At 46.2% G+C, this 9135-nt stretch overlaps 1 protein-coding gene across 1 annotated transcript; it reads right to left on the bottom strand.

Annotated features, from left to right (window-relative positions):
- Positions 1 to 81: 81 nt before the first annotated feature.
- Positions 82 to 5466, bottom strand: LOC308593799 (tubulin beta-1 chain-like). Its single transcript, XM_081206503.1, has 4 exons — positions 5284 to 5466; positions 4382 to 4490; positions 2857 to 2967; positions 82 to 2338 (listed from the first exon to the last, which is right to left on the bottom strand). The coding sequence occupies exons 1-4, from the start codon at positions 5338 to 5340 to the stop codon at positions 1278 to 1280; spliced, it is 1338 nt and encodes a 445-aa protein (XP_081062629.1). The 5' UTR covers positions 5341 to 5466; the 3' UTR covers positions 82 to 1277.
- Between the last annotated feature and the right edge of the window lie 3669 nt (positions 5467 to 9135).

Here is a 9135-nt window from a genome sequence, read left to right on the forward strand (position 1 = left end):
TAGCAACTTTAAAAGGAACATTAGGAAAGTACATTAGTTTTAATAGATGTACAATATTATCTATCTTGAAGAAAACAGTCATTATTCAGAACACATGCCTTTATAGAGTCCTCAATATTTAACACCACACAAAAACCACTGAACAGTTTCAGTTCATGACAGATTCTTAATGTTTACACAAAAATGCCACAAAAAACGTGCTTGATCACTGCTATCAGAATCCATGCCTGCTCTATTTGCAGTCTTCTTGCTGCTTTCCCCCCTCATCCTTCAAGCTTTTTATTCTCTTAAAATGGAAAGGTTTAAAAGCCAGCTATTTTTCCTTTATAGGGAACATGGGACATACGTCATTGAGCAATTAATACCCCAAATATAATCTAACTATGGAACTGAAGATAAACTGTACAACTCAGTGGCAAAGTCCTCCCTCTGAAGAAAAAGTTATCAATGAATCAGTCATGATTTAAGTATCTGCATCCTTTGAGGTACACAGCGCAACAACCGCAAATGTTGCAATTAAAATTTAAACTGTCGAACCTCTAACACACAATTCAGGTTGCAAATTTCTATATTGTGCATTGTGGCAATATAAGGACATTTTTTGAGGGCAGGGAATATCCAAAATTAGCTGAGCATACACCTCTAGATTTTGGTAAAGTGTCCTTCCCCAAACTAGGCCTAGTGGTGGTATAACCCAAAACAGCCACGTTAGGGCCAGGTTAGGGGAAGCTGCTGTATGAATTTCTTCTCTTTCATGCTTCCAAAATGTGTAGAGGTGTTCTCAGGTTGTGCCTCAATGGCCTTCCAAACTACTATTTCTAGATTCCTGAATTTTCAATATGGTTTCTGCAGTTAGCTTCCTTGTCTATGGAGCAGCTGAGAAGTCTTTATTTCAGATAAACTATGATATAAGTAACCTCTGCAGAAAATTATAAAAATTATAAATTTATATAAATTTATCATTTTTATAAAACAGCTGCAGTACAATTGTGTGATCAATAGCTTTCCTAATTGGCTGAATGACAACAGTTGTCTTAACAAGGAAGTAAATATATTCTTAAGGGTAACGTTTACAAAGTTCACTTTCAGCTTCATAGCACCCACTTTTCATTATTATGTTGAAATGTTCCCATGACCTATAAAAGTGCTTCCAAATCAAAGGGTTTGGGCAATGAGAGAAATCAACAGTGAAAGCACCAAGTTGAACTGAAAAAGCATGCAGCAGCAGAGCTGAACAGACTGTGCCCTAAAACACTTGCCCCTAAACCACCGCGATCCTAAGCCTCGTCCTCCTCGCCTTCCTCCTCAAACTCTCCTTGCTCATCCGCTGTGGCGTCTTGATATTGCTGGTATTCGGAGACCAGGTCGTTCATGTTGCTCTCGGCCTCTGTGAACTCCATCTCATCCATGCCCTCTCCGGTGTACCAGTGCAGGAAGGCCTTTCGGCGGAACATGGCCGTGAACTGCTCAGAGATCCTCTTGAAGAGCTCCTGGATGGCCGTGCTGTTGCCAATGAAGGTGGCGGACATCTTGAGGCCTCGCGGAGGGATGTCGCACACGGCCGTCTTCACGTTGTTGGGGATCCACTCGACAAAGTAGCTGCTGTTCTTGTTCTGGACGTTGAGCATCTGCTCGTCCACTTCCTTCATGGACATTCTGCCCCGGAAAATGGCTGCCACCGTCAGGTAGCGCCCGTGACGCGGGTCGCAGGCCGCCATCATGTTCTTGGAATCAAACAATTGCTGGGTCAGCTCTGGCACCGACACGGCCCGGTACTGCTGGCTTCCGCGGCTTGTGAGGGGAGCAAAGCCAGGCATGAAGAAGTGCAGGCGAGGGAAGGGCACCATGTTGACTGCCAGCTTGCGCAGGTCGGCATTCAGTTGGCCAGGGAACCGCAGGCAGGTGGTGACACCGCTCATGGTGGCCGACACCAAGTGGTTGAGGTCCCCGTACGTCGGAGTGGTGAGCTTGAGAGTGCGGAAGCAGATATCGTACAAGGCCTCATTGTCAATACAGAAGGTTTCATCCGTGTTCTCCACCAGCTGGTGGACGGACAGCGTGGCATTGTAGGGCTCCACCACCGTGTCCGACACCTTAGGGGACGGCATCACGCTGAACGTGTTCATGATCCGGTCAGGATACTCCTCCCGAATCTTGCTGATGAGGAGCGTTCCCATCCCGGATCCCGTGCCACCACCCAGGGAATGGGTCAACTGAAAGCCCTGCAGGCAGTCGCAGCTCTCTGACTCCTTCCTCACCACATCCAGCACAGAGTCTACCAACTCAGCTCCCTCCGTGTAGTGGCCCTTGGCCCAGTTATTCCCAGCACCACTCTGGCCTAGAGGAGGAAGCGGAAAGACAAGGATACAGAAACAAATTGGCAACTATTGATTTCTATCTGCTATTGGCATCACGCTCTGGTCCAACTGTTCCTCTTATAAGCAGTGCCCAGAGCCAGCCCACAAAACCAGTTTATTTTCCTCTGGTTCTCAAATATAGTGTTTAAAGACCCAGCTCTCGAAAAGTACATTGGATCAAATATCATGAGCTTTCGCACCTTTGGCAATTTGAGGGTAGGGGATGATGAAACTGGCTCAGAGGAAGGAGAGATCTTTGTACCACATCACCTACTGCATATACCTGGAGATGTGCCACCTTTCTGCCACCTGGCATAACTAGCCTTGCCCTTGTTTCAGTACATGATCAAAAGTTACAGGGAGAATGTATAGGATTAGTAAAACATTCCTCATAGTTGAATTCAAGTAGCTCCCAGGACAGGCAGAAGAGTCAGTGGTTTGGCGTAGGGATGAGATTTGCAGGGAGGGAGACTACAGTCACCGAAAGAATATTACATACCAAAGACAAAATTGTCAGGCCGAAAGATCTGGCCGAATGGTCCAGACCGGACAGAATCCATTGTGCCAGGCTCCAAGTCGACAAGGACGGCACGGGGAACATACTTGTTGCCTGCAGGGAAAACAAAAGAAAGATTTATGAATGCAGTGACCTTGTTAAATTATCTGCAGTCTACTGTGCTCCTGGCAGCCCTCAGCGTTACTGAGAATTTTATATTCAGTAGCAGCACTTAATGTGAACAGATCTTCAATGGCAACCACTATTCTCCAAGGTATTTAGTCAGCAAAATCAACTGTACAAAGAAAGCAGGTTTCTGGCATCAGCTTCAGAAAACAGGCCTTAATCATGCTCTAGCCTCGGTTATGCCTTTACACCTTTGTACAAGCTCAGAGGAAAGCATGCATCATTCTCCCCTCATCTGCCGGGTCTTTCACATCACCCACTATCCAGTCCTTTTAACTTGATAGGCACCTGCTCTACCACTGAATTGGTCCCTCCCCATAGCCCACCCAGCTAAGTTGTGGCCCATCAGCTATTACCGCAATCCCCTTTGAACTAAGACAGGTCTTATTATGTTTCCAAACACAATTTAAAGTGTTGGTGCTGACATTTAAAGCCCTAAACGGCCTCAGCCCAGTATACCTGAAGGAGCGTCTCCAGCCCCATCGTTCAGCTGGACACTGAAGTTCAGCTCCAAGGGCCTTCTGGCAGTTCCCTCCCTCAAGAAGTAAGGTTGCAGGGAACCAGACAGAGGGCCTTCTCGGTGGTGGTGCCCTCCCTGTGGAACGCCCTCCCATCAGATGTCAAGGAAATAAGCAAGTTTCTGACGTAAGACACCTGAAAGCAGCCCTGTTTAGGGAAGTTTTTAATATTTCATCTTTTGCTATGTCTTTAATGTTTTGCTGGGATCTGCCCATAGTGACTGGGGAAATACAGCCAGATGGGTGGGGTATAAATAATAAATTATTATTATTACCTGACTTCTGGTAATTGGCAGGTGGTAGTCCTGCTCACCTGTCAAGGTTGTCCCGTGTGTTCGTATACATGTGTGTATAGAGACTACAGCAGCCAGAGTCACTTCCCCACCTGTACTTTATAGGTACCCATGGAAAGCTTTGTCTGCAATATTTATTATTACAAGGTTATTCGCTTTCAGTTACAAAAATCATAAATAACCTTCGACATCCAGAAGCAACAATGTCAATGTTTCCCCTCCCAAGCAAAAAACCCTGTGTTTGAAAACAGGGAGCTTATGGCAGGCAGGCTGTATCTTAGAACAAAGAAATTCTTCCCATTCCCCTCACACAGAAGGAAATTCATCTAAGGTGGGTCTGGACACAAAAATAGAAGAGCATCTGTTTATAAAAATAAAAAGGCTCTTTGCAAGAACTGTGTATTTATCTGCAGATTTAATTAGTTGGAAGCCGTGCAATCTATCAATCAAGATTTCTGTAAATGGGCAAGAGACTCATTTCCGGAGGCAGCTAGAAGCACTTCCTTAAAAAGACACGCGCTCCATTTTTACCAGCAGCTTCATTGTAGTAGACGTTGATCCTCTCAAGCTGCAGGTCACTGTCTCCATGGTAGCTGCCTGTCGGGTCAATGCCGTGCTCGTCGCTGATGACCTCCCAGAACTGAAATGGGAATTGTGGAGAACGATTTAGCAAGTGCGACGAGGAAGCATGACTGAACACGTGCAGCTGCCGCGGCCACACCTTAGCCACCATACTGCAAGCACATGATCCTCTGCGCCATGACGAGACAGATTCCCTTCACACAAAGCAATGCCAACAGGGCATAGGAAGGCAGGACTGCTAAATTTTACGGATGGACATAATATTAGGGGAAGGGACTTGTTTAAATGTTGGGTGAGGGACCTGTTTAACAAAGAAAGAAGCCAATTAGTTTCCGGCTTTGCACCATCACACTGCTCCAAATACAGGCTGCATCCTCTGCAGAGGGGCGAGGCAACCTAAAAGCTTATCGTCATAACTGGATTGCTGCAAGTTCTAACACTGTGTGAGACAGATCTGGCCCCAATTGAAAGCGAAGGCCTTTATTGTTTCCCGCAAGATCTGCCCTATGAAGCGGCAGGGAGGGGCAGGGAAAGGTGGTCGTTGCATCCGAGGCTTTGCGAAAGAGGAGGCGCATCGTAGACATAACCCCGGGGAGGGTTTTCCTAGTGCTCGGCCCCACCCCAATCCTTCAGCTTAATTCTTGGGTGGCAATTAATGCCTTTCATTGGAGACGCAAGAGTGGCTGGGGAAACTCAGCCAGATGGGCGGGGTATAAATAATAATAATAATAATAATAATAATAATAATAATAATAATAATAATAATAATAATAAGGAAGGGAAACGACACGGCTGGTCCTCACAATAGATCCCCCCCACCAGATTCCCGCGCCCCCACTTTCCCATGATACCTTGGCTCCAATCTGATTCCCGCACTGGCCGGCTTGCATGTGCACGATCTCCCGCATGGCTGCGACTTTGTTTCAGGCGATCACCCGCTTGCTACCTTCTGGAAAGAAAAAGCTGCGCCTTACAGTCTAGACGACAGAAGCAGAAAACAAGGGCGCGCCTCCCTCCTCCCCCGAGGGCTCCTTTATAGCGGGAGCGCGTGGCTCCGCCCCTTCCCTTCTTGGCCGGGCGCGGGGCGGGGCTAAAGGCGCCTAGAAGCCTTCCTTGTCTCTCGCTCACGCCTCCGCTGCTCGCGCCCGAGGGAGGGAGGGGGCGGGGCGGGGCGGCGGCGGCCTGGATTTGACCGACCTCGCCCCGCGCACGCAAGGAGGTGGTATCTTAGGGGCCACCCTAATATTGCAAAGCGGGTCCTCGCTGTTCCGGCTTTTGGTCTTTTCAGCGGGGGTTTCATTTTTGCACCTGCCTGCAGCGGAAACCATTTTGATGCGCTCGAAAGTTTTATTTCCCTCAGAGAGACTGTTGTGGGCCCAGGAGCTCAGTCTAAGGGTTGCGTTTTTCTGCTGTGGTCAGAAATCTCCGATTTTTCCCTCCCCCACCCAGCCCTTTCACATCCTGCTTCATCCAATGAGTGGGCATCGCCGACTATAAAGGAATGTGGGATTGTTAAGAAACGACTCACGCTGCTGGGGAAATGCCTAGCTGCTGGTTCATACTACTCTGATGAAAGAGTGAGAAAAGAGCAGGATGTGGAGTAGGAAAAGCAGCTGATTTCCGAATAACTGACAAGTGCAGGGCACACAGTCTGCAAGTCCCTTTATAAGCGATTTCTTTTATATCCCAGAATTCCTTCCTATCTGTGAGAAGGGGGTGGTAGCAACCTTGACCAGGTAGTTTGAGACTTAGCCTACCTACCTTTCAATGCAGTTGTGGAAGCAATGACATAATCAGGCTCCCATAGGGTTCCTCTTCTGTGTCAAGACTTGCATCCAAGAAACTATCAGTAGGATTGTAGCTCCCTTTTTTTGTTTACTAATGTGGAGTAATTGGTCTTTTCACCTTTGGTTGTGACTGAGTGGGACTCTCAGTGGGGAGTTTTGTGCCCAGAGAGTAACACGTCAAGGGACTAGTAGAGATTTTGGAACACGCCTGTTGTATGACTGCCTTTCTTTTTTGTTGTGTAGCTTGCTGTCTTCCCATTGCCATTGTTTCTTCCTTCCCTCTCTCATACTCTTAGTTCCATGCGGGTTAGTTTCTGCTGAGGTTCATGTGCATCTATGATCATGGCCATCTCTAGCGCTGTGTGGAGATGCAGCATATTCCTTGGGGCCTCTGGACAGAACATAGTGTTATGGGTTTGTGGGGACCAGACTGCCCTAAATTCCTGGGTCCAGTAAATGTTAAAAAATAAACCAGGCCTGTTTCCTGATGAGCCATTTAGAGAACAAAGGGAAGGTAACGAGCCATTAGGGAAACAAAGAGAGGGAGCTCTGTGTCAGAGGGCAAATAGAAAGGGCCCCTCCTTCAACTCAGAGTGAATTTGAAGACAAGGTAGAGTTTGAAGTAGAATTTCAGAGCTGGCTGTGATGTGAGCGAGAAACTGGAGAAAAAACAGCAAGTAGAGTGTCATGGCTGATTTCTGCTTGAATCCAAGGCTGCAGCTATCGGAGAAACAAGACCCTTTTGTGTGTTAATCATATGCTCAGGTTGTATATATATGTAAATAAGGGTGTGGGAATGTTGAGGAAAGTAGGAGAGGATATATTGATTAAGGATTATCCCTCCTCACTCATGCGAGCAGGTATGGCAGGAAGTCCTCCCTGTCTGGACTAACATTCCCCTGTGTGTCCACTCTAGGCAACAGGAAATGTTGTAGTCGATGGCTTCAGTGATGATACATCCCACAAAAGACACCACAGTCTCTGCTGTGCCTCATTTCCAGTAGGAAACCCGGACCCTGGATAAGCGTCTGAAACCCCTGGACTCTCACACCTCTTGGAGATTGGGGTGACAGGCAACAGTACTTAGCTGCATATCTTCTTCTTCTTGGCTGTTTAGCTTGTCAGCCAACATGCCTTGTTTAAGAGCTCAGAGAGGCATATTTAAAAGGTTGTGCATATAAGTCATATCACATATTCTATTCTAACCATCTAAATCGCCCCCCCTTTAATATTACCTCAGCATGATTTTTACTGTTGAATTACCTTAATCCTGCTAGCATTTTCACTTGTTTACAATTATTTCCCCATAATTCTCCTATTCTGCTGTTTAGACCCACTGATTCTGTATACTCCCATCATCTTGAACTGCCATTCTTCCTTCTTCGGATCTTCTCCCACCCTCCATTTTATCCCATCTGCCTTCTAGTTTCCTGCATTTTCAAACATAAATGACAAAAAATGCAAACATACTCTGTGTGTTTATTTAAAGGCCATGGATCCTGTTGAACAACAAACTATTTTAGTGCTTAGAGAGAACTCTCTTTAATGAGCTGTTCGATTTTAATGATTTGTTACTTTTTGTTTGCTGAAATTGCCAGGAGATGAAAGGTTCCTTTGAGGGATCACCCAGAAGTCCCTTCTGCCCAAGAGACCATACCTTGAAAGCCAGCTTATATTTTTGCAGCTCTCCTTGGTGTTGTGTGCAACTTTATTCCCTGTGTGTACCAAGGGACAAGCACCTCATTGCCTCTGCACATCAGCTTTCCTTTGAAGACACCCGCACTTAATGTCTGAACATCAGGGACACACACAGATGTGGCTCTGCAGCTCCATTCCACATTTGGTGCCTCATTGCGCAATGCATGCAAGATTCCTGAGATCCATGAGCATCCATGTGGCAGCAAGGGCATCTTCCTCCAAAAAATCATAACCCCCTTCGTTAAGAAAAAGAGCAAGTTTCTAGCATGCGTTGTGAGAAACTAACCTGCTCCCACCTTCTGGGTTTTCAGCGTTCTATTTCCAAGTTGTTCATAAGCTAAGCTGTTCTAAAACCAAGGTACTACTGTATTGCTTAGTTCTTAAGAGTGGAGTACTAAATCAGTGGAAATGTGTCATAGTTTTTTTGTTACTACTAATGTATTTTATATTTCACTCTGGCCCTCCTGATGATTGAAAGGCAAATTTTTATATTCAAAATGTTTTCACAGGGACAATGAAATGTGGTACTTCGAAGGAGAAGATAAGGACCTGAGGAGATGGAGGAGGGGTTCTTGGCTGCGTCCCACCCAGAGTGATCCCTTGTAGGCTGTTGAGAAGAGCATGAACACTGGTACACTCAGTTCTGTGGATTGCAGGTGTGAGGCCTGTTGATCACAGGATTCCAAACATGGTATCGCTTTAGATTTAGAAATGCTTTAAGGGAATTTGGGGAAAGGGAACCTAACTCCTTTACTGATGCTCCAGATGAAAATACCCCATTAAAAGTGGTGCCACTCCTCTCTCTCCTGCCCTGCATTTTACAAAGTTGGTTTCCTTTAGATGTCAGTTAACGTGTGCATGTCACCAATGCATCAGATGCTGGGCTTGACAAAGCCAAAGAGCCGTAGAACTGGAGGATTTGGAAGGGAGGCAAAGGGTCATCTAGTCAAACCCCCTGCGATGCAGGAAGCACAGCTAAAGAATCCCAGACATTGTCCTCACAAGGGAGCTATTGGGATGAGAATTCAAGTTCTGGGAGAAAAAACTGAATAGATTTTAGGAACAAATGACAACCCAGCAGATTTTGGTCAGCCACCTCCAAACAACATGCGCAAGGTGAAGTAAGAGGTTTTTGTTATGGTTAGGGGTATTAGCATTGAAATATATATATTTCAGGGGCTCCTGAGTGTGTTTAGCTCCTTTAAAAAACAAAAAGCA

The sequence above is a fragment of the Podarcis bocagei genome (genome assembly GCF_964188305.1).
Source record: "Podarcis bocagei genome assembly, chromosome: 8".
Taxonomy (NCBI): domain Eukaryota; kingdom Metazoa; phylum Chordata; class Lepidosauria; order Squamata; family Lacertidae; genus Podarcis; species Podarcis bocagei.

Excerpts from the sequence above, each read along its gene's own strand:
- LOC308593799 (XM_081206503.1), bottom strand. The coding sequence starts at position 5,340 with ATGCGGGAGATCGTGCACATGCAAGCCGGCCAGTGCGGGAATCAGATT. Across the intron at positions 2,968-4,381 it reads CTACTACAATGAAGCTGCTG|GCAACAAGTATGTTCCCCGT; the intron begins GTAAAAATGGAG and ends TTTTCCCTGCAG. Across the intron at positions 2,339-2,856 it reads GCCTGACAATTTTGTCTTTG|GCCAGAGTGGTGCTGGGAAT; the intron begins GTATGTAATATT and ends TTCCTCCTCTAG.